This window comes from Saimiri boliviensis, chromosome 1 (genome assembly GCF_048565385.1).
Source record: "Saimiri boliviensis isolate mSaiBol1 chromosome 1, mSaiBol1.pri, whole genome shotgun sequence".
Lineage (NCBI taxonomy): Eukaryota > Metazoa > Chordata > Mammalia > Primates > Cebidae > Saimiri > Saimiri boliviensis.
Window position 1 is genome coordinate 178,769,184 of NC_133449.1, and position 26,214 is coordinate 178,795,397.

General features: G+C 38.7%; 1 protein-coding gene and 1 pseudogene across 2 annotated transcripts in view; both read left to right on the forward strand.

Moving 5' to 3' along the window:
- The window catches only part of FNIP1 (folliculin interacting protein 1), a 150,942-nt gene extending 124,728 nt beyond the window's left edge, over window positions 1-26,214 (forward strand). For both annotated transcript variants that reach the window (XM_010339043.3, XM_010339045.3), the window contains 3 exons: window positions 16,008-16,205; window positions 21,469-21,584; window positions 22,569-26,214. In XM_010339043.3, coding sequence (XP_010337345.1) covers window positions 16,008-16,205; window positions 21,469-21,584; window positions 22,569-22,647 — 393 coding nt within the window. In that variant the 3' untranslated portion in view covers window positions 22,648-26,214. The remainder of the gene's footprint in view (window positions 1-16,007; window positions 16,206-21,468; window positions 21,585-22,568) is intronic.
- Window positions 2-14,868, forward strand: LOC141580537 (actin, cytoplasmic 1 pseudogene; annotated as a pseudogene).

Sequence of the window (26,214 nt, forward strand, 5' to 3'; positions counted from 1 at the left end):
TGACCTTCACTGTTCTTGAGTTTATTCCGCTGGTTAACTCTGTTAACCAGCGAAACCCAAAATTGCCGTATATTTTTGGTCATGCTTTTACAACACAATCCTTGTTCTCTGATTCCATTACTTTATGTTCAGTGTCTGTTATCTTTCTGTCACTGTGAAAGCAAATAAAGTTCCAGAAATTTATCCACATGGATATCAGAAATACAGAAAGTATTTTATGTATTCATGGATGCCCATCAACTAGGTTATTTACAGTGTCAAAAATTTACAAATGCTTAAGTTTGAATGGAATTATATTCCTAATTTCACTTTTAGATTGTTCATTGCTTACATACAGAAGTGGGGTTGGCTTTTGGGTATTGATCTTATATCCTGTGGCCTTTCTCAACTCATATTAGTCTATTCAGTTTTTTTTTATAGATTCCCTAAGGTTTCCTACACACAGGCTCATGTTATCAGTGAACAGATAGTTTTAAATCTTTCTTAACAATCTGGATGCCTTCATCCCCCTGCCCCAACTTTTTTTTTTTAATTCATTGTACTGGCTAGAACTTTCAATAGAATGTTGCATGGAAATGGTGACCATGGACATCATTGCCTTATTCATGATCTTAGGAGAAGACGTTACATCTTTCGTGATTAAGTGTGATGTTAGCTGAAAGTTTCTTGATGCCCTTTATTAGATGGATGAACCCTATTTATTTATTTATTTATTTATTTTTGAGATGGTGTTTCACTCTTGTTGTACAGGCTGGTGTGCAATGGCGCAGTCTCAGCTCACCACAACCTCTGCCTCCTGGGTTCAAGTGATTCTCCTGCCTCAGCCTCCAGAGTAGCTGGGATTACAGGCATGCGCCATGTGCCACCACACCTGGCTAATTTTAATTATTTTGTATTTTTAGTAGAGACAGAGTTTCTCCATGTTGGTCAGGCTGGTCTTAAACTTCCGATCTCAGGTGATCCTTCTGCCTTGGCCTCCCAAAGTGCTGGGATTACAGGTTTCAGCCCCCATGCCCAGCCCCCTTTTTATTTTATTATTATTTTTAACCCAATACTTCTTTTAGAGACAGGCAGTTCCCTTTTATTCCTAGCTTTTAGACCAGGGTGGGAGGAGGGGTTCCATCCTTTATTCATGAGTGAATGTGGGCTTTAGGTCATATGCTTTTCTGGATGTCTATTGAGATGGTATTGTCATATGGTTTTTCATCTTCATCTTCTAATTATTAATGTCATGGATTTCATTGATTGATTTTTAGACATGAAGCCAACCATTGTATTCCTGGGAAGCAATCCCACTCTGTCATGGTATATAATTTTTTTAGTATGGATTTGATTTACTAATATTTTGTTGTGTATTGGAGTCTATATTCGTGAGAAATGCTGCTCTTTAGTTTTCTTATGATGTCTTTGTCTAGCTTTGATATCAGGGTAACACTGGCCAGTTGGGAAGTATGTCCATCTCTATTTTCTGGAAGAGTTTCTGGAAGATTAGTACTATTTTTATTCTCTGAATGTTTGGTAGAATTCACTAATAAAAACCTCTGCGTCCAGACTTTTAAAAATAAGAGTATGTTAAATTGCTGATTTAATTTTTTCACCTTTTATACATTTGGATTTTCTAGTTCTTCCTGAGTCAATTTTGGTAATTTTTGTCTTTTAGAAATTTATTAGTTTCATTTAAGTTGTTTATAGTATAAACTTATAATCCTTTTAATTTCTATAAGGTCGCTAGTAATGTCCCCTCTTCTATTTCTGAATTTTATAATTGTGTGTGTGTGTGTGTGTGTGTGTGTGTGTGTGTTTCAAAAGGTGAGAGCTTCTCCAAAAAGAGGATCATTCGTGGTTTAACTTAAATTGTTTATATTTTTTTGCCCGTATGCATCAAGGATTAATAAGCTATGGACAGTGGGCCAAAGAGTCTTGATTTTTATAGATAAAGTTTTATTAGAACACAACTACATTCATTCATTTATATACTGTCTGGCTGTGTTCATGCCTAACAGCAGAGTTGAGTCATTGAGACAGAGACTTTTCGGCCCCCAGACCATAAAATATTTTCTGTTGGTTTTTTGCTGCTTCTTTTTCTTGAGACAGAGTCTCGCTCTGTCACCCAGGCTGGAATGCAGTGGCATGATCTCAGCTCACTGCAACCTCCGCCTTCCCAGGCTCAAACGATTCTCCTGCCTCAAATGATTCTCCTGCCTCAACCCCCCAAGTAGTTGGGATTATGTGTATGTGTCACCACGCCCGATTAATTTTTTGCATTTTTAGTAGAGGTAGGGTTTCACTGTGTTAGCCAGGATGGTCTCCTGACTTCATGATCTGCCCTCCTTGGCCTCCCACAGTGCTGGGATTACAGGCATGAGCCACCACACCTGCCCCCTTTGTTTTTTCTTCTGGAGAAAGAGTCTTGCTCTGTCACCCAGGCTGGATGGAGTGCAGTGGCTCAAGCTAGACTCACTGTAACTTCTGCCTCCCAGGTTTAAGCAATTCTCCTGCCTCTGCCTCCACCTCCTGAACAGCTGGGATTACAGGCACCCACCACCACACCTGGCTAATTTTTGTATTTTCAGTAGAGACAGGGTTTCACCATATTGGGCAGGCTGGTCTTGAACTCCTGACCTCGGAGTGATCCACCACCTTGAGCTTCCAAAGTGCTGAGAGTACAGGTGTGAGACTCCACCCAGCTGAATCTCACAAATTTTGATCTGTTGTGTTTTCAGTTTCATTCATTTCAAAATGTTATTAAATTTTACTTGTAATTTCCTTGACTTATGAGTTATTTGGAAGTACGCTATTTAATTTACAAATACGTATGGAATTCTTAAAAATTGTTTTGTTGTTGGTTTCTAGTTTAATTCTATTACGGTTGGAAAACATATATTGTTTACCCCTTTTAAATTTATTGAGACTTGTTTTATGGCACTTGAAAAAAAAATATATTCTGCTCTCGTTGAGATGTTCTGTAACTATAAGATCAAGTTAGATAACCGTTATATAATAGCCTTATATAAGTATTTTATGTCCTTGCTGATTTTTGGTTTGGTTCTGCCATCAATTACTGAGAGTGAAATATTGAAGTCTCCAACTATTGTTTTGTTGGATTTTCTGTTTCTCCCCTCAGTTGTATGTATCAGTTTAATATTTTGCTTTAATAACAAAATCTGGCCACGTCTAAAGTTAAAAAGTTAAAAAAGAAATGGAGAGGCCGGACATGGTGACTCAGGCCTATAATCCCAGCACTTTGGGAGGCTGAGGTGGGTGGGTTACTTGAAGTCAGGAGCTTGTAAGCAGCCTGGCCAACATGGTGAAACCCCACCTCTACAGAAATACAAAAATTATCTGGGCATGGTGGCATGTGCCTGTAATCCCAGCTGCTGAGGAGGCTGAGGCATGAGAATCGCTTGAATCTGGGAGGTAGAGGTTGCAGTGAGCCTAGATCATGCCACTGCACTCCAGCATGGGCAACAGAACAAGACTCCCATCTCAACCAAAAACAAAAAAAAGAAAAAGAAAAAAGCAATGAAGAAAGCCAAGTGGGAAATTATGGGTAAGAAAATGTGACTCAGTGAGCAACAGTCAGTCAGTTCTTAGCCAATAAGGTTTAACCCGTGTCTGTAGAAAGTTAGCTAACTTGTGAAGTTTGGTGTTTTATTAGATAGTAGAGGAATTATGGCAAATCTAGACATAAAGTTTGTGAAAAAAAACTTATCAGAACTTAAGATCTTCATATTTAAAGGCTAGTTTGCTCAGCTTTTGAATACCAATCAAATCAATATTTCCTGACCTACTGTGTTCTGAATATAGTGCCAGTACTCCAAGGGATATATGTCTGAAAAAGAAAAAGTTTCTGACTTCAAGTTTTTTACTTAGCAACAGAGAAAATAGGCCAAGTGTATGAATAAATGTAGTACAAAACATAACAAAAGTAGTGCCTGAGAAAGGTACTTGAATGTATTATTGCTTCAAAGGACAGATTTTTTATTATTTGGTGGTGTGGATGCCCTTCAGGGTAAAGGAACCGTTTCTTGTTTTTCCAGTGCTTCCCTCCCAATGCCTAACATAATGCCTACTATTTGTTGAATTACTTGGTTAAGGAATTGTACGTGAGTTATTCTAATGCACTCTATGTACTCTTGTCTTTATGTCTTATCCTAGTTGCTTAGTCTCTTTTCTTCATTCATCTGTACCTGTCATCAAACATAGTGTCTTTTGACTTTTACTCTGTGAAAGCTTGGTGTTGGAAAGGCTTGCTGCCTCCTACTGAGAGATAAAGATAACATTTGATTTTAAGGGTTTCTACCTGCTAATTTTTATAGGATGAATAATAATAGTAATAATAATAATAATAATAGCATTTCGTATTTATTGTTGCCTTACTGTGTCCCAGGCACTTAAATGTACTATTTCACTTAATCGTATAATAATCCTTTGAGGTACTTATTATTGTTATCTCTTTGTTTCAGATATGGCTCAGAGAAGTTTTTAAGTTACATAGATAGGGAAAGGCAAAAACTAGAATCAATTCTTACCTGCCTGTTCTTAAGCTATGTTCTTAAGCTATTATGCCATGCTGTTACTAAAATGGATGAACAAAGAGTAATACAAATAGCAAAATCACCATTACAAAGTTTATAAGACTTTTATATTAGTGGTCCCAGGTCTGTTCCTCTTAGATTCTTTCCAAGAGTAAAAGAAGAAACTATTTGGGCCAGGTGCAGTGGCTCAAGCCTGTAATCCCAGCACTTTGGGAGGCCGAGGCTGGTGGATCACGAGGTCAAGAGATAGAGACCATCCTCGTCAACATGGTGAAACCCCGTCTCTACTAAAAATACAAAAAATTAGCTGGGCATGGTGGCGCGTGCCTGTAATCCCAGCTACTCAGGAGGCTGAGGCAGGAGAATTGCCTGAACCCAGGAGGCGGAGGTTGCGGTGAGCCGAGATCACGCCATTGCACTCCAGCCTGGGTAACAAGAGCAAAACTCCGTCTCAAAAAAAAAAAAAAAAGAAGGAACTATTTGTCTTTCTCCCTCTGTTTTAGTAATTGGGTTTCTAGTCTTTCCCTCTCATATTTTCATTTAGTCATGTAAGTATATTATCAAATCACTGTTATAGGAAAATTTGACAAAAAGGAAAATAACGAACTTCAATCTCAGCACTGACTGGTTGTTGAATTTTTTTTATCAATCATTTTAAAGCATGTATAGGATTTCTTTTTTTTTTTTTTTTTTTTTTTTTTTTGAGACGGAGTTTCACTCTGTCACCAGACTGGAATGCAGTGGCACAATCTCGGCTCACTGCAAGCTCCGATTACCTGATTCAGGGAATTCTCTTGCCTCAGCGTACCAAGTAGCTGGGATTACAGGCACCTGCCACCACACCCAGCTAATTTTAGTATTTTTAGTAAAGAAGGGGTTTCACCATATTGGCCAGGATAATCTCAGTCTCCTGCCCTCGTGAATCTCCTGACTTCGTGATCCGCCTGCCTCAGTGTCCCAAAATGGGATTACAGGTGTGAGCCGCTGCACCCAGCCAGGATTTCTAAAAAAATGATTTTAATCCTTGCATACTTACAATTTATCATATTTATAATGAAAATTATTTTTTATGTGACTACATGGAGAAACATGTAGGAACCTTTTAATACATAAATAATGGAATTGCTACTTTTTAAAAAAGATAAAATCCTATTTCTCTGAATTATTAGAGGGGAGTTTCTTTTTCTCCCCAATTTCTAAGAAAGTAGCGTTTTTCTTACTGAATCAATAGATACTTATTATACAAAATGTTGAAATGTGAAGAAAGTCAAACACAAATTTTCTCAACTCTGTTATTAGCTATTCTTAATACAAAACTTCCTCCAGGCATTAGGCCGCATTGTGGCTTCTCATAAAACCCAGAACTGACCACTTTCTACCTGTATATCATAAGACAGAATATTTACTCTAGGACAGCCTCAATTTCTTTGGCTATAATGAAATTAACACTGATGTTTATATACCAGACTTACACTGTTTGGTTACATTAGTCACACTGTGCTTTGTATCTTCTTGTTAGGATTATTATTCTGTATGTATGTATGTTTATATATCATGTATATATATGAAGCCTCATATATAAAAGATATGCTTGTGTGTATCTGTGCATCCATATGATATATATTTTTATATAAAATATGTACATGTATATGTATTTACATATATACATATTTTTGTGCTCTATATGATTTTGTTATCTGTTTTAAATTCTGCTTTTGTCACATGACAGTTAAGAATATTTCCCTATACTAACATAGTGTGTGAACATTTTTTTTAATGTGTGTGGATTATTGCATGGTTTTTGCATAGTTTATGTTTCTTACCATTCTTTGATTACTTTTTTTTTTTTTTTTTTTTTTTTTTAGACAGAATCTTGCTCTGTCATCCAGGCTAGAGTGCAGTGGCACAAACATGACTTACTACAGCCTTGAACTCCTGGTCTCAAGCCGTTCTCCCACCTCAGCTTCCCAAGTAGCTGGGACTGTAGGCACATGCTAGCATGCCTGGCTAACGTTTGTTTGTTTGTTTGTTTGTTTGTTTGTTTGTTTTTGTGAAGATGGGGTCTGGCTGTATTACCCAGGCTGTTAACGAACTCTGGGGCTTCAAGTGATCCTCCCACCTTGGCCTCCCAAAAATCTTGTTCTAAAGAGAGAGCCAAATTTCACCTTTGCATTAGTGTGTTAGTAATGTTAAACCCAATTCTTAATAAAACCTTATAAACAAATCTATTGAATCTTAATTAGCTCAACCATAAGGTAAAATTTTCATAAACCTTTTTTAATCTTTTACAATTTTATTTTAAGCAGTAGGTCAATTTAGTAAGAAAACCATGTAATTCAGAAACATGAGCCCAGATTCTGGCCCTGCATTAATGTGCTCTTATTTCAATGTTCAACATACTGAAAAATTGAATAGTCCCCTTCAGATCTTAGCAAACTTGCTCATACCTACAGAAATTCCTTTACGAGATCAACCCTTCACAAACCCTCTATACCTTGCCTAAACCTTCAGTTTTGTCACATTACTCTTTCAGGTTAAGACAACCGTTAAAACCCCGTGAGCTACACAAAATTTTATTTCCTTTAACAAAAACATATTCCCATGCCTTCTTATAGCCTCCCACCAAAATCACATTTCTTTTTTCCTTCTGCACCTTGCATATAAAACTGTTTTTACGGTAGTCTCAAATGCATGCTGCACTGTTAACTTTTAGCAAATTTTATTTTTGGTGAGAAACCTGGTAAGCAAGCATTTTTAATGATGTATAAGATTTCAGAGCCTATGACTTGTTCCAGCCTAGCCAGTGGACCTGCCTAACTCCTTATGTCTCCAGGCCTTACCTAGAATCTATTGGCTGGAGAACAGACAATTTTTAAAAGTCACAGAAGCAATTTATGACCTTAAAGCATCCAGCAGTGTCTGACCTGCCTAATTTAGACTAAATATATAAACTTTGAAGACATTTTCATTTTACTTTACCAATAATCTTTTTTTTTTATTTAAAAAAAAGATTATTAGAATCATGTGACCTACAGGCCTTAAAGTTTCCATTTTTCTGACAATATTTAATTCAAGTGCTTATTATTCTTTAAACCAATTAATTGAAGCTGTCTATATAAACATCATACATATAGCACATATAAATACACAGAAACAGAATCAAGGTAAAATTCCATCCACTGAGAAGTTTTTGGAGGGAGAGCAGGGGCTCTCAAACAATATTTGTACACATATAGCCCAAATATCAGCTTTAATTAAGTTGATTTCTGATTATGAAGCTCTCAAAAGAAAAATTCTTTTAAAATCTTTTATTACCAGATTTCAGTGAGGACAAACTCTGACTTTTGAATCCTTTTACTAGAGGTAACCTGATATGTGAAATCAGTAAGCCTTAATTAAGGGGATGACTTAAACAAGGATGCAGGAGCTATCTCCAAAGAGATGGTAAACGATTTACAAGATCTAGAATATCCCCAGGCCGGACATGGTGGCTCATGCCTGTAATCCCAGCACTTTGAGAGGCCAAGGTGGGTGAATCACCTGAGGTCAAGAGTTCATGACCAGCCTTGCCAACATGGAGAAATCCTGTCTTCACTAAAAATACAAAATTAGCCAGGCACAATGGTGTGCACCTGTAGTCCCAGCTACTCAGGAGGCAGAGGCAGGAGAATTGCTTGAACCTGGGAGGCAGAGGTTGTGGTGAGCCGAGATTGTGCCACTGCACTTCAGCCTGGGTGACAGAGCAAGACTTTACAGTAACTATTTCTCTACTGCAATTAAATCCATGTGCCATGGGTCAGCAGTGTGTTGCTAGTAGAGATGATGCCAGCTTCAGCCCCCAGTCCAAGAGAACTACATAGCCACTTGGGCTAGCCTCTGAATCTGTTGCCAGTGGGGGGGCTACCAAACCACAGGCAGGTAGCTGCAAGGGTGATCCCAGATGAGCCCCCAAATTTGTAACCACCCAGGGGTTCTTCCTGCCCACTGCAAAAAGAGACTATGGTATTGTAGTAGAGAAAGAGTTCAGTAGACACAAGGCCAGCCACCCAAGCTGGGAGATGGAGTTCATACTCAACTCCTTCAAAGCTTGTAGGTTAAGGGTTTTTTAAAGGCAGTTGGAAGGAAGGGGTGGGGTGGCCACATAACAGGTGCTCGTGGCTTATTGGTTGGGGCAGAAATAAAATCACAGGGGGGTTGAAGCTGCCCTACTGGGGCCAAGTCGCTTCTGGATGGGGCCACAGGAGCAGGTTGTCAGTCCAGGTGGAGCGAAGGCAAGGGAGTCAGACATTCAAAAAACCTGGAAAGATCTCTCAAAAGGCCAGTCTGCAATAGTGGTGTTATTGGCAATTGGATAAGTTTCATATCCTATAACCTTCAGAATAATGTCTGCACCTTAGCAGGACTCAGACTCCTCTCTTCCCATCAGCCTGATGGCTTCCTTTTAGCTTTACAAAAGTGGTTGAGTTTTGAGCAAGGCGTATTATCATTTAAACTGTAGCCTAGACTGCCAGGATTGCATCTGCCTTGAAAGCACAGAGCCTCATCCTCACCACTCTGCCACCTGTCCACACCTGTAACCAGTCCACCATGGATGGTGATATCACTGTACTTTTTGTCAACAACAGCTCCAGCATGTGCAAGGCCAGCCTTGTGGTCAGTGATCCCCCCCAGGCCATCATCTCCCCCATCATTGGGCAGCAGAGGCACCAGGACATAATGATGGGCATGAGTCAGAAGGGGTCCTGCATGGGCATTGAGGCCCAGAGCAAGAGAGGCATCCTGACCCTAAAGTACCCTATTGAACACGGCATCATCATCAACTGGGATGGCGTGGAGAAGATCTGGCACCACATCTCCTATAATTAGCTGCATGTGGCTTCCAAGGAGCATCATGTGCTGCTGACTGAGGCCCCCCTGAACCCCAAGGCCAACCACAAGTAGATGACCCAGATCATGTTTGAGACCTTCAATATTCTAGCCATGTATGTGGCCATCCAGGCTATGCTGTCCCTGTACGCCTCTGGCCATACCACTGGCATTGTGATGGACCCTGGCAATGGGGTTACTCACACTATGGTCATCTACAAGGGATACACCCTCCCCTGTGCCATCCTGTGTCTGGACCTGGCTGGCCAGGACCTGACTGGCTACCTCATGAAGATCTTCACCAAGCACGGCTACAGGTTTACCACCACGGCCAAGTAGGAAATTGTGCATGACATCAAGGAGAAGCTATGCTTTGTCACCCTGGACTTCGAGCAGGAGATGGCCACAGCAGCCTTTAGCTCCTCCCTAAAGAAGAGCTGTGAGCTGCCCAATAGCCAGGTTATCACCATCAGCCATGAGCTGTTCTGCTGTCCTGAGGCACTCTTCCAGCCTTCCTTCCTGGGCATGGAATCCTGTGGCATCCACAAAACTACTTTCAACTCCATCATGAAGTGTGGTGTGGACATCCACAAAGACCTGTATGTTAACACAGTGTTGTCTGGAGGCACCAACATGTACCCTGGCATTGCCTACAGGATGCAGAAAGAGATCACCGCTCTGGCACCCAGCACGATGAAGATAAGATCATTGCTCCTCCTGAGCACAAATATTCTCTGTGGAGGGAGGGTTCCATCCTGGCCTTGCTGTCTACCTTCCAGCAGATGTGGATCAGCAAGCAGGAGTATGAGTCTGGCCCCTCCATCGTCCACTGCAAATGCTTCTAGGAGGACTGTTATTTAGTTGCATTACACCCTTTTTTGACAAAACCTAACTTGTGCAGAAAACAAGATTGGCATGGCTTTATTTGTTTTGTTTGGCTTGACCCAGGATTTAAAAATTGGAAAGTGAAGGGAACAGCATTTGGTTGCAGTTAGCATTCCCCGAAGTTCTACAGTGTGGTTGAGGACTTTGATTGTAAATTGTTCTTTTTTTAAATAGTCATTCCAAATATCATGAGATGCATTGCTACAGGAAGTCCCTTGCCCTCCTAAAAGCCACCAACCTTCTCTCTAAGGAGAGGTCTTAAAAGAGGGTCCACAGAGGTGAAGTGATAGCATTGCTTTCGTGTAAATTATGTAATGCAAAATTTTCTTAATATTCACCTTAATTTTTTTTTAATTTTGTTGTATTTTGAATGATCAGCCTTTGTGGCCCCTTTTTTTGGTCCCCCAACTTGAGATATATGAAAGCTTTTGGTCTTCCTGGGAGTGAGTGGAGGCAGCTATGGCTTACCTGTACACTGACTTGAGACCAGTTGAATAAAAGTACACACCTTAAAAAATAGTAATAAAATTTAAAAACTGTAGCCTAAATGTCTGTCAAAGTTAGCTTGGGCCCATAGCCCATAATAATCAAGGGAAAGGCAAGATGGGGTTTGGGTTAGGTTAGTTTACTGTAATAATGTTCTCACTAATATAACTTTTGCAAAGGCGGTTTAAGTATCATAGAAGGGTCCATATTGTAAAAGAAATAAAAAGCAGTCTTGAATAATATGAACCCTTCTGCTAGATTGTCTAATGTCAATTTGATTTTTGGCATTGATGCTTCTATGTCTTGTTCCTCATTGTCTGGCACTGGTTTGGAAGGACTCATCTCCATTGAGTTGTCTTCTGTTCATTCCTCTGGTATGGTGTCTGTTAGTTCTTGAATTTATTGACGATCCATATCTTGAAAGTCTTTACCTAACATTTTTTTTGGTCATATTTACAATCTCTTTCATGATTTCCTTGATTGGTTCTGTTGTTAAGTTCTGTGCATAACATCTGGATGTAGTTTTCTCCAGCAGGAAGTTACTGTTTCAGGCTTGATGGCTTTCATAGATTTTTCTATAACAGCAATGGCATATTCTGTGGAGTAATTCTTCAGACTGCCATCATGTTCTCTCCATTGGGGTTCTTTTCCATAGCACTGACTGTCAGTTTTATAGAATGTTGTGTTTAATGGCCTTTATGGCACCCTGATCTAGAGGCTGATTTAGAGATGTGTTTAGAGGCAACTAGACTACTTTACACTACTTTCAGTGTTAAACTCACAAGGTTCTGAGTGGCCAGGGGGATTGTCAAACATAAGAACTTAAAAAGGCAGTCACTTACTGTCAAGGTACTTCTTGATTTTAGAGATAAAGCTTGGTGGGGCCAGGCACAGTGGTCATGCCTATAATCCCAGCATTTTGGGAGGCTGAGGTGGGCAGATCATGAGGTCAGGAGTTCAAGACCAGCCTGGACAACATAGTGAAACCCCATCTGTACTAAAAATGCATAAATTAGCCAGGTGTGGTGGCAGGCACCTGTAGTCTCAGCTATTTGGGAGGCTGAGGCAAGAGAATCGCTTGAACCCAGTAGTCAGAGGTTGCAGTAAGCTGAGATCTTGCCACTGTACTTCAGCCTGGGCAACACAGTGAGACTGTCAAAAAAAAAAAAAAAAAAAAAAGCATGGGTAGATTCAATCCAGAAAAAGAGCTTTTGTTTTCCCAGATTTCTTTTTCAACAGTCAGAAGACTGGCAGGGATGGTGTTTACCTTTTTTCCTTCAAGGTCCAGAGGTTAGCAGCGCTTTATATAAGGGTAGTTCTGATCTTACCCTTGAATGCATTTACACAAAACAGTGGGAGTTAGCTTATCCCTTCCTGCCTTAAATCTTGTGCTTGCACCTCTTCTTTACTAATAAATGTACTTTGTGGCATCTTTTTCCACAATATGGTGCTTTCATCTGCAATAAAAACCTGTTCAGGCAGGTATCTTTTGTCCTCTATGATTTTCTAGGTGGTGTCTGGGAATTTGTCTATTGCCTCTTGGTCAGCAAAAGCTGTTATCTTAATGCTCTTTAAACTAAAACTGTTTCTAAAATTATCAAACCATCCTTTCCTAGCATTATATTCTCCAGCTTTAGATCCTTTACCCTCCTTTTGCTTTATGTTGTTATATAATGACTTCATTTTTTAAAAAACAATGTTAGAGTCTATAGTTAATAGAGTTTTTTACAGCAATCCTGTACCCACATAACAGCTGCATTTTCATTATGAGATAAAAAGGTATTCTGCAGAAGTACATGGTTTTCACACCTGGTGGCATCGCTGCAGTGACAGCTTCACAAATTTCCTTGTGTTATTTTATAACAATCCTCTTGGTGGATTCATTTTATCTTGGAATGGTGCGTAACCACAGCTACTAGACTTCAATCTATGGTCCATTTCAAGACATCCAACTTTTCCTTGTAATGTCTTAACTTCTCTCTACTTGAGAGCATTCCCAGCATCACTAGTGGCACTCCAGGTGGGTCCTATGATATTATTCAGGGTTTGCTGTATCACAGTAAACATGATGGAAAATACCTGAAAACCTTTAGAGATCAGTTTTATTTGTTATCTTTTTGTTTTATTTTGTTTTATTAGAGACAGAGTCTCACTCAGTCACCCAGACTGGAGTGCAATGGTGCAGTCATAGCTCACTGCAGCTTTGAACTCCTGGGCTTAAGGGATCCTCCTACCTTAGCCTCCCACAAGAGATCAGTTTTTGACTGAGATACGCAATTTATTGGAGAGAGGAACTGCTTCTGCAGAGTTGATTAACTTGGTGTGGTGTTTTAAGTACATGCTTGCAACACTTGAGCTCAGGCAATAGTGACAGGAAGTGGCTACAACACTATTACAGTAGTACAGTAGGTTCTACAGCTAATTTTATGCAGTTATGATTTAATACTACATCTTTACATTTGCTTATATTTTGCTGAGCGGTGAATGTCACCTTGTATGCTTTGTAAGTGTGTAAGTTTTTATAAATTTTAACTTTTTAGTTGATTTGCATATATTTTACAGTAGTAAATGATTTTTTGTTTGTTTTGAGATAGGTTTTACTATGTTTCTCAGGCTAGTCTCTCAAACTACTAGGCTTAGTTGATCCTCCTGCCTCTGCCTCCCCAGTAGCTAGGATTACAAATGCACACCACTTTGCCATGCATCTACATATATTTTATGTATTCATGATATGCCTCACCTTTTCTTATATTCCATTTTTCTAGGCTATGCAATTTTTGTCTCTTAAGTTTTTCAAATTGTTGCAAATTTCCAAAAACTTTTTCCATATATTATATTTTTTTAAATTGGCATCTAAGTGGACCTGCAGTTTGAACCCATGTTGTTGGTCAGCTGAATGTATTTTCCAATATCACAGGCGTATATACCTTTGCCAAAATTGTACTTCTGTAATTAAGTGAAGAATGACAGAGCGTTCTATCCTTGGCAAGAGATGAATAAATATTTGAGTACCATTTTATAAAAAACAATAATTTTGCATTCCTTGGAAAAATCTTCCCAATGCATACTCCTGGACTTCTCCTTTGCCATTCTTTTCTCTTATTTCTCAAAATCATTTCTCACAAATGTAGCCATTTGTATCTACTTCTATTTCTGAGTCTTATTCTTACTGAATTATCCATGTTCTCCCATTTTTTTTATTAGCAGTCCTATCTATACACTTCAATGTCATATTCCTATGTCCCTTTCACTGAGAAACTTTGTATCACGCAGATCCCACGATTGCCCTCCTCTACTTCCCCAGCACTTGGTTTCTGCTTCATCATTAACACATTTTTTAAAAAGCTAGATGTATTTATTTTTATCTCTCTCACAAGCCTATGAGTTCTGTTGTCTTTGTTTCTTTAGTGTCCAGGGCAGAGCTTTATTCATTCAGAGTAGTTGTTCATTAACTAGGCAAAGGAATATCATTTGAGGATGCTAAGCCTGGGCTTATAAACAATATAAAGATACACAGAGTAAAATGTAGAAGACCTTTATACTCTTAATATTCCTGCTTCTTCGTGGAGCTCTTCAGCACTTCATACTTGATTTGAGTATTTTCTTTTTTCTATACATTTTTATTTAGATGTAAATATGAATTTTTAGAAACATAACTGTATGTATAGTGACTCTTTTTTTGAGACGGAGTTTCACTGTTGTTGCCCAGGCTGGAGTACAATGGCGCACTCTCACCTCACTGCAACCTCCGCCTCCCAGGTTCAAGTGATTTTTCTGCCTCAGCCTCTCAAGTAGCTAGGATTACAGGTGCCCACTACCACACCTAGGTGATTTTTTGTCTTTTCAGTAGAATCAGGGTTTCACCGTGTTGGCCAGGCTTGTCTTAAACTCCTGACCTTAGGTGTTCCACCTTCCTCGGCCTCCCAAAGTAGAGGGATTATAGCCATGAGCCACTGGGCCTGGCTCAAAAAAAATTTTTTTTTCATTTAACAATGTATCTTGGGAAACCATGTTAGTATATGTTGATGCGTCCCATTTTTAACTGCTGTATTCATGCTCTGGACATATGTCTTAGTCAAACAGAAAAATCTAATGCATGTAGGCTGCAAAGTATTTCATGACATCAAGGAATAGCTTCTCTGGTGCTGAGGGAATATTAATGCCTGACATATTGGGATAGTTAGCATAGGATCTTACCACTGACATTTGTGTGAATGTGTCTTTTTTTTTTTTTTTTTTTTAAACAGAGTCTCACTCTTTCACCCAGACTGGAGTGCTGTGGCACAGTTTTAGATTACTGCAGTTTTGAATTTCTGGGTTCAAGCAATCATCCTGCCTCAGCCTCCTAAATAGCTGGGATTACAGGTGCATGCCACCATTCCTACCTGATTTTTTAGATTTTTTTTTTTTGTAGAGATGAGGTCTGGCTATGTTGCTTAGGCTAGTCTCAATCTCCTGGCCTTAAGCAGTCCTCCCACCTCAGCCTCCCAGCATGCTGGGATTATAGATGTGAGCCACTGCATCTGTCTTGTCCTGTCCTTCCCTGTCCAATTTTTATGTTTTTCTCAGACGCAGCACAGTGGCTCACACCTGTAATACCAGCACTTTGGGAGGCCAAGGCGGGCCAATCATGAGGTCAGGAGATCGAAACCATCCTGGCCAACATGGTGAAACCCTTTCTCTACTAAAATACAAAATATTAGCCAGGTGTGGTGGTGCAAACCTGTAGTCCCAGCTACTCGAGAGGCTGAGGCAGGGTAATAGCTTGAACCCAGGAGGCAGTGGTTGCAGTGAGCTGAGATAGTGGCTCTGTACTCCAGCTTGGTGACAGAGTGAAATTTCATCTCAAAAACAAGAAACCAAAATAAAATGTTTGTCTCTTTCAGGGTAAAGAACATTTTCTTTCAATTGCCTGGCACATAGTTAACACTTAATACATTTGTCAAATTAATGAATGATCAAAAGACTGTTGAAAGTTAAGTTCTGGACTAAACTAAATAATACAAAGTCCTTGTAATGAATACAAAGTCTCTATCTATGATGACATCTATAATATGTCTCAGGGTGTTTGTTAATGAGTTAGTTATTCTATTCTCCTTGGTCAAGGAGATATCAAAATATTAAAGTTTAATATTCTTTTGTTTTTGTTTAGTAAACCTTCACTGCTGAGTTACTATTATCTTTGGAAACTTCATTTGCTCATCATAAGATGAATTGTTCTTTTATTTCCAGCATCCAGTGTTGGATGAACCAATAGCAGAAGCTGTCTGTATTATAGCTGACATGGATAAATGGACTGTTCAAGTGGCCAGTAGCCAGAGACGAGTGACAGATAATAAATTGGGAAAGGAAGTATTGGTTTCCAGTCTTGTTTCCAACCTGCTTCATTCCACACTTCAGCTTTATAAGCATAACTTGTCTCCAAATTTTGTAAGTATGTGTAGCAATGGTTGCGTTACTTTAAGGGCTCTAGTAGATAACTAAACTCTGCTTCATTTGTGCCTACAGTAAATAGTGCTGCTAGCTTTCATTATTGTTTTTGTGGAAAAAAAAAAAAAGCTGTTAGGGACTGAATGTTTGTGTTATAACCCAAACTCATATATTGAAGCTCTAATCCCCAGTGTGACAGTATTTGGAAATAGGGTCTTTGCGAGATATTTTAAGATCAGGTCTCGAGGGTGGGGTACTCATGATGGTATCAGTGGCCTAAGAAGATGAGGAAGAGTGAAAAAGGTTATTCTCTTTCCACCATGTGAGGATACAATGAGAAAGCAGCCATCTGCCAGCAGGAAGAGAGTCCTCACCAGAACCCAACCATGCTTGCACCATGGTCTTGGATTTCTAGCTTCCAGAACTGTGAGAAAATAAATATCTGAGTTATTTTGTTTGTTTGTTTGTTTGAGACGGTGTCATACTCTCATCACCTGGGCTGGAGTGCAGTGGTGCCATCTTGGCTCACTACAGCCTCGACTTTTTGGGCTCAGGTGATCCTCCTGCCTTGCCTGCTGAGTGGCAGGGAATACAGGCACATGCTACCATGCTTGGCTAATTTTCTGTATGTTTTTGGTAGAGACGGCATTTTTGCCCAGGCTGTTCTCAGACTCCTGGGCTCAAGTGTTCCTCCCGCCACAGCCTCCTGAAGTGCTGAGATTATGGACATGAGTCACCATGCCCAGCTATACATGTGTTTTTTTTTGTGTTTTTTTGTTTTTTTTTTTAAGCCACTCAGTCTATGATATTTTGTTATGGCAGCCCAAGCTAAGACAGAAGGGGATGTCTACCTGTCTGTATGTTCTGATTTCAGCAGCCAGAATTTTTGATCATGTGTAGTATAGTCATGCAATATCTCCCTTGGCTGGGCACCGTGGCTTACACCTATAATCCCAGCACTTTGGGAGGCCAAGGCGGGCAGACCACCTGAGGTTGGGAGTTCAAGACCAGCCTGACCAACATGGAGAAACCCCATCTCTACTAAAAATACAAAATTAACCAGTGTGGTGGCACATGCCTGTAATCCCAGCTACTTAGGAGGCTGAGACGAGAATTGCTTGAACCCGAGAGACAGAGGTGGCGGTGAGCCAAGAATGCGCCATTGTACTCCAGTCTGGGCAACAAGAGTGAAACTTCATCTCACAAAACAAAACAAAATCCCCCAAGCCTTATGTAGAATGTCAGTATATTCTGGATCCTCATTGTCATGTCAGGACTTTGAATTATCTCTTTATAATATTCATAACCTCTTACTAATTACCCCATTTCAAACTTACAGGGTTGTTTCTTTCACTTATTAGGAGAATTATAGTATAGCATAGTTTAAAAGCTCTGTAGTTCAAGATGATAAAGGAAATCTCTGACAAACCCACAGCCAACATCATACTAAGTGATGGAAGACTGAAAGCATTTCCCTAAGATTAGGAAAAAGACAATGCTGTCCACTTTCACTGCTTCTGTTCACGCATGCTACTGAGAGTTTTAGCCAGAGCAGTCAGGCAAGAAAAATACAGATGACTTCAAAACTGGAAAAGAGGAAATAAAATTATCTGTTTGCAGATGACATGATCCTCTTGTACATAGAAAACATAAAGATTCCACAAAAAACTAGTAGCGCTAATAAGCAAATTAAGCAAATTTGCATAATACAAAACACATAGAAATAAGTTGCATTTCTGTACAATTATTTGAACAGTGAACACTCTGAAAAGGAAATTAATAAAACAGTTCCACTTACAATAATACCAAAAGAATAAATTACCTAGGAGTAAATTTAGGGAGGCAAAAGACTTGTACACCGTAAGACATAAAGCATTACTGATAGAAATTAAAGGCATATGTAAATGAAAGTACTTCCCATGCTCATGGATTGGAAGACTTAATATCAGTAGGATGTCATTGCTACTCAAAGTTACCTACAGATTGAATGTAATTGCTATCAAAATCTAATTGATATTTTTTGCAGAAATTGAAAAACCCATCTTAAAATACATGAAGAATGTCAAGAGACCCCCCCGCCCCCCGCAAAGAGATAAAACAATCTTGAAAAACAACAGTGTTGGTGGATTTACATTTCTTGATTTCAAAACTTACTATGAAGCCACAGGACTCAAAACATTGTGATACTAGCAGACAAATGGAATAGAATGGAAATTCTAAAAACCCTGACATATAAGTTTAATTGATTTTCAACAAAGGTGCCAAGACCGTTCAACAGGGAAAGGAGTCTTTTTTTTTCTTTTGAGATGGAGTTTTACTCTTGTGCCCAGGCTAGAGTGCAGTGGTGCAATCTCAGCTCACTGCAACCTCCACCTCCTGAACTCTAAGTGATTCTCCTGCCTCAGCCTCCCGAGGAGCTGGGATTACAGGCATGCACCACCACGCCCTGCTAATTTTGTATTTTTAGTAGAGAGAGGGTTTCTCCATGTTGGTCAGGCTGGTCTCAAACTCCCAACCTCAGGTAATCTGCCCGCCTTGGCCTCCCAAACTACTGGGATTACAGGTGCGTGCCACGGTGCCTGGCCAGAAAGGAGTCTTTTCTACAAAAGATACTGGGAAAACTGGATATCCACATGCAAAAGAATTATGCCATGTACAGAAGCAAACTCCAGATAGATCATAGATTTTAATTAATACTATAAAACTTTAAAAAAACCTAGGTGATAATCTTTATTATATTGGATATGGCAATGACTTCTTGAATTAGATACCAAAAGCATAGTTAAAAAAGTAAAAAAATAGATAAATTGGACTTCATCAAAATTAAAAACTTTTGTTTATTAGCTATATCAACAGAGTAAAAAGACAACCTATAAAATAGGAGAAAATATTTGCAAATCATATATCTGAAAAGCGATTGATACTCAGAGTATATAAAGAACTCCTGCAATTAAACAGAAAGTAAATAATTGAATTAAAAAATGGCAAAGGACTTGAATAGATATTTGCCAGAGAAAATATACAAATGGCCAATAAGCACATGGAAATACGTTTAACATCGTTAGTCATTAGAGAAATGCAAATAAAACCACAGTGACCTGCCATTCAATACCTGTAAGGATGACTATGATAAAAAGAACCCGTAACAAATAGCAAGCATTGGCCAAGATGTGGCGACCTTGGAACCCTCATGCATTGCTGATGGTAATGTAAAATGGAGCTGTGGAAAAGTTTGCCTGTTCCTCAAAAAGTTTAACATAGTATTACCATATGATCTATTGATTCCACTTTTATGTTTATACTCAAAACAATTAAAAGCAGGGATTCAGGCAGATAATTGTATACTATTGTTTATGGAAACATTATTCTCAATAGCCAAATGTTAGAAATAACCCAATCATCCATCAGCAAATGAATGGATAAACACAATGTGGTTTTGTTGCAATATTTATTCAGCCATTAAAAGGACTGAAATTCTAATACATGCTACAATATGGATGATCCTCATAAGCATTATGCTAAGTGAAATAAGCTAGACACAAAAGGACAAATATTGTATGATTCCACTTAAATGAGGTACTACAAATAGGCAGATTCATAGAGACTGAAAGTAAAATAGTGGTTACCAAAGGCTGCAGGAAAGAAGAGAATGAGGAGTTATTGTTTAATGAGTACAGAGTTTTCACTTGAGATGCCGAGTACAGTGCTTTTGTTTGAGATGATGAAAAACGTTCTGGAAATGGATGGTGTTGATGGTTGCACAACATTGCAAATGCTCTTAGTACTATGGAATTATATACTGTAAAGTGGTTAATACAGTAAATTATATTACATATTTTATGTATACATATATTCAGCAGTTAACATTTTCTTATGGCATTATCAGCCAAAGCATTGTGAAAAAAAAATACACGCTACAAAGCCACAACCATTTGGTTGTGTTTTTCCAATAATAAAGTGGATTTTTATTAGGAGCTTAATAGTGATTTTCATTGTAAAGGAACATTCTGAAGAATCTAATGTTTAGCCCCTGAAACTTCTGGTTTTTTCCTCAAATATGTTTAGCATCAATTCACATGATAAATCACCTATTTTAGTAAATTGAGCAAGTTAATTGACAATAAACAAAATATATGTGTTTTCGTTGTTGTTTTTTTTTTAACTTTTGTCACCTAGGCTGAACTGCAGTGGCGCAGTCATGGCTCAGTGCACCCTCAAACCCTGGACTCAAGCAGTCTTCTCACCTTAACCACCTAACTAGCTAAGACTACAGGATTGTGCCACCATGCCTAGCTAATTCTTTTTTTTTTTTTTTTTTTTTGGTAGAGACAGGGGTCTCACTATGTTGCCCAGGCTGTTCTCGATGATCCTCTTGCCACCACCTCCCAAAGTGTTGGGATTATAGGTGTGAGCCACCATGCCCCAGATGTGTTTTAATTTTCAGTCTTTCAGCTTAGAGATTGGGAAACTACATAGCATTCTTTGTGAAGTTTTGCCAACTGTTTTTTATTCTCCACAGGAGAATACATCCTTTCCTATGTAAAAACAATTGAAATGTATTTATTCATAAAAATTTTATATTGATCAAGTTTACAATAAAAACATAGCAAAAAAAAGTTTTGGAAATGGATAGTGGTGATGGTTGCACAACATTTTGAATGTATTTTAGTGCCACTGAAAATGCTTTAAAAAGGGGTTAGACACAGTGGCTTATACCTGTAATCACAGCACTTTGGAGGTCGAGGCAGGCTGATCACCTGAGGTCAGGAGTTCAAGACCAGCCTGGCCAATGTGGTGAAACCCTGTGTGTACTAAAAATACAAAAGAAATTATCTGGGCGGTGTGCATGCCTGTAGCCCCAGCTATTTGAGAGACTGAGGCAGGAGAATCTCTTTAACCGGGGAGGCAGAGATTGCAGTGAGCTAAGATTGCGCCATTGCACTCCAGCCTGGGTGACACAGTGAGACTACATCTCAAAAAAAAAAAATTGTTAAAAGAGTAAATTTTATGTCATGTGTATTTTAGCACAGTTAAGAAAAAATAAACAAAAAAAACTCTGTAGAAGCTAATCTTTGATATGAGCTAGAAAAAGGTTCACTTCCCTTTTTAGCTAAAACTACATACTTTAATAATGTGCTTCAAATTTTAGTTCATGTTGGAATAAATAAAGAGAATTGTCAGAAACATTATGTTTTGGAATTTGCCATGACTCAGAGTTGCAAACTGTTTTCTGACTTGATTATTGATTTCTCCCTAACTGCAGTGTGTAATGCATCTTGAAGACCGGTTGCAGGAGCTATACTTCAAAAGTAAAATGCTGTCTGAATACCTGAGGGGACAGATGCGTGTTCATGTCAAGGAGCTGGGAGTGGTTCTGGGGTATGTTAATATTGTCTTTTCTGGCTTTGCTTTCATTGCTCTGTCATCAGGTAAGGAATGCTCCTCAGAATTGCCCTTTTTCTTTTAAGTATCTTTTTCTATGAGAAGCCGGAGGCTGTTATCATTTAGGTTGTCCTGTACCATATAATAGTAGATTCCCTGTCATCCACTAATCTGAAAGGCATTATCCTTTCTTTGTGCCATTCATGTAGTAGGTTGAGAATATAGTCAGAATGAATTAAAATCTGAATTTTTATGTCAGAAAAAATAAGTACATACTCGCCGGGCATGGTGGCTCAAGCCTGTAATCCCAGCACTTTGGGAAGCCGAGGCGGGTGGATCATGAGGTCAAGAGATCGAGACCATCCTCATCAACATGGTGAAATCCCGTCTCTACTAAAAATACAAAAAATTAGCTGGGCATGGTGGTGCGTACCTGTAATCCCAGCTAATCAGGAGGCTGAGGCAGGATAATTGCCCGAACCTAAGAGGCGGAGGTTGTGGTGAGCCGAGATTGCGCCATTGCACTCCAGCCTGGGTAACAAGAGCGAAACTCCATCTCAAAAAAAAAAAAAAAAAAAAAAAATTTTGTGGAGACAAGGTCTCACTATGTTGCTTAGGCTGCTCTTAAACTCCTAGGCTTAAACAGTTCTCCCACCTAGGCCTCCCAAAGTGTTGGGATTTCGGGCATGAGTCACTGTATCAAGCTATTATTACACTAGATTGTAGTTGTTAGTCATTGTGCCTTGCCCAAATGCATGTTCCATCAGCATGTCATTGAGACACTTTCCAACATTTATGATTTTGTCACTCACATCTGTAGTTCTGTGTTTTATTTACTGAAAAATTTTCCTTTTGTCCTGAGTGACCTAGGTCCTTAACCATTGAGGTACTGTGACCTTACAGGTAGTGGTCATTGCCTGTAGAGTTCATGTCCTCAGTATAGAAAATCAGAACTGACATTTTTTTTTAATTTTATTTCAGGATTGAATCCAGTGATCTTCCACTTCTGGCTGCTGTAGCAAGCACTCACTCTCCATATGTTGCACAAATACTCCTTTAGTATGTCTAAAGATTGTTAGAAATTGGTGGGAAGATAAGTAGAAACCAAGGAAGCAGACACAACATGCATTTATGGAGATTCTTTTTCCCTCTTAGACTTTCTTCTGAATGAGTCAGTCACCAGGGTATCCTGCACAGCATTGTGTATTCTGTATATGTCAGATGGCTTTTTCTTTTTGACTGGACTTTTGGGTGGTGGTAGATTTTTAAACAAATTAGAGCAACATTAATAATTTTGAAGCATTTGAAAAAGCCAAAATGTATGGTAGAATTTTCTACAAAATGAATGTTATCAGGAGTTTCATGTGATCACTGCAGTGTTGTCACAACTCATAAATAGCAACAGTGTCTCATGATTTCATGGCTCAGAAAGTCATTTAGTTAGTTTTTAATTTTCAATTTCTAAGGTACAGAAATCTATAAAACCTTGATTATTTGTTGTTTCGTTTTGCAATTCAAAACAGCTAATTTCTGGTTATTTCTCCAAGTATTTTAAACAGCCTGTTAATTATAACAAACTTAGAATAATTAGTGTAAATGTGTTATGTTATCCACCCAAGTGTACATATGTACCTATTTTTTTAAAAAAGCAGAGGTAAGAAATACAAGATTGGTAAACATGCCTTTAAAAAAAAAAATTTACAACTAGTATTGTCCATAATGCTGAACTGTTACTTACTGGTGATTTTTCTGTTTCACAAAATCTAAAATATAAGTAAAGCCAACCATTTGAAGGTTGAGATTCTCCAAATGAGAATACTACTTTATACCATTTGTTTATAAGTATGAACTATTCTTATGAATATTAATATTTACATATTCACTAATTTAACATAAATGAAAATTAGGATTAAAAATTACACCAAAGCATTGGCAAAAACAATACTATATTCTTTAAAACTGCTCAGGTAGCCAGGGCCCTTGCTTTTGGTGTCAGCCCTTCATGAATCCATAGGAGCTGAATATTTGTTTCACTGCTTAATAATACTCCATTTACACTAATAGAACTCAACACTCTTTTTTTTTTTAAGATGGAGTTTCACTTTTGTTACCCAGGCTGGAGTGCAATGGCGCGATTTCAGCTCACCGCAACCTCCGCTTCCTGGGATCAGGCAATTCTCCTGCCTCAGCCTCCCGAGTAGCTGGGACTACAGGCACGTGCCACCATGCCCTGCTAATTTTTTTTTTTTTGTATTTTTAGTAGAGACGGGGTTTCACCATGTTGACCAGGATGGTCTCGATCTCTTGACCTCGTGATCCACCCGCCTCGGCCTCCCAAAGTGCTGGGATTACAGGCATGAGCCACCGCGCCCAGCCCAGAACTCATAACTCTTAAAATTATTCTCTTTTTTCTAAGAGCCCCTCCCTTCCAAAAGCGCATTTTTTTTTTCAAAGAATTTTACTTCTCAATCGTTGCCTTTGTACATACTATAGAGTATTGCTTGTAAGAAAGGCTAATACGGAACCAAACTCTTGTAAGTAATGTAAATAGAAAGTTGGGTGGATAAAGTTTTCAATATGCCCTACTACCTCAGTTTACTTGAATACTACATTATAGTTTATTCTTTGCTTATCTGGTCTAAGAAACTTAATGCTAGTAGTAAAGTTGGTTTCTCCTTTCATTGACTATTTTCATCATAATTTCGTCATTGATTTAAAAAATACACTTGTTTATTCAGTTATTAAAATACATTTACTATATAACACATCCATTCTTGCTGTTAAATTTTCAACAGTTAATGGAACGTTGTCTTTGACCTTGAATTTACAGCACTGGGTCACATTTTGCCTTGTTCTGTATGTATTCAAGAGACCTCCAGGCCAGGTGCAGTGGTTGACACCTGTAATCCCAGCATTTTGGGAGGCCGAGGCAGGCAAATCACAAGGTCAGGAGATCAAGACCATCCTTGCTAACACGGTGAAACCCCATCTCTACTAAAAATACCAAAAATTAGCCGGTGCGATGGCACTCAGGAGGCTGAGGCAGGAGAATTGCTTGAACCTGGGAGGCAGAAGTGGCAGTGAGCCAAGATTGCGCTACTGCACTCCAGCCTGGGCAACAGAGTGAGACTCCTCTCTTTCCCTCAAAAAAAGAGAGACCTCCAACTAGATGAAGAAAAAATGGTTGTTTTTATGGAATGTAAACCTGAAGTTGGTGTGTCTGCAATCTGTTTGGCCCGTGACCTTTTACCTGGTCCCAGTTATTACCTGAGTCTCCCATGGATGACTCGCTGCCAAGGAGTGTTTGTGGATATATTTACTTTGGCTTAGTTTTCTTATTCTATGCATTAACAAAATTATTTGGTTGTCTAATTTTGGAATTCTATGAGTCAATCTTTTTGGCAGAATTCAGAATATTAAAAAGTTCATACACATGTGGGCCATTTTACTTTTTTTTTTTTGAAATGGAGTTGCACTTTTGTTACCCAGGCTAGAGTACAATGGTACCATCTCAGCTCAGTGCAACCTCCATCTCCCAGGTCAAGTGATTCTCCTGCCTCAGCCTCCCAAGTAGCTGAGATTTCAGGTGTGTACCACCACGCCCAGCTAATTTTGTACTTTTATTGAGATGAGGTTTCACCATGATGTTGGGTAGGCTAGTCTTGAACTCCTGACCTCAAGTGATCCACCCACCTCGACCTCTCAAAGTGCTGGGATTACAGGCATCAGTCACTGCACCCAGCCTTGTACATTATTTTTATATTGTAGTTGTATGTAGTGGTTGAATAATGTCTGGATGTTTCCTTAACCATCAAACTATTCTTTACTTAAAATGTTTAATTACCATTTATAAATTCTAGTCCTCAATATGTGGGTGGCTCATGCTACTGTTGTTTCTAAAGCTAAGCTTTGCTGGGAAGGAAGTGGCCTATAGTTCCTTAAAGAATCATTAATCCTTATAGGATTCCTGAGTCGTTGTTGTTTTCCTCCCCCCTCCCTCCCATTCCTGAGTTTTATAATTCCTAATCCTTCTATAATTTTTATTACCTTCATCATAGTCATTCTTTCCTTACGCAAAGCCCAAGGAATGAGCTGCTGCTACTTTAAAGTGTGGTCATTATGATGAATGTGAAAAGAGTTTTGGCTTGTTCAAAATAATTTTTTCAAGTTATGATACAGACAGTTACATATCAAAATAAAAACCCTGTTTATTGAAACAGGAAATAAAAAAGGGATCTTTTACATTATGGAATTAAAACTATTTTTTTCTTGTATATAAACTAATTGGTTTGATTTTAAGTATTTCTGGCTTTTATTAATATGTCTTAATTTTGAGTTTGAAAATGTTAAGTGCAATAAAAACATACTATTACAGATTTCGTTTTGTTGGAATTGGCATACTCTGGGGATGATCACTTTAAAAAAACAGATTTTACACAATGCCTATTTCTGGTATATGTCTTATGAGATTGTTCTGCTTTTTCTAAGTTACTTAGTTGATGGACATGTAAAATGTACATAGTTGTTTCTTGTTCTGTATACATTTCTCAAATGTACACTTGTATTATAATAACCTCCCAGTTCTAGGGGATATTTGTGCAATAAATACACATGTCAATTTGATGGA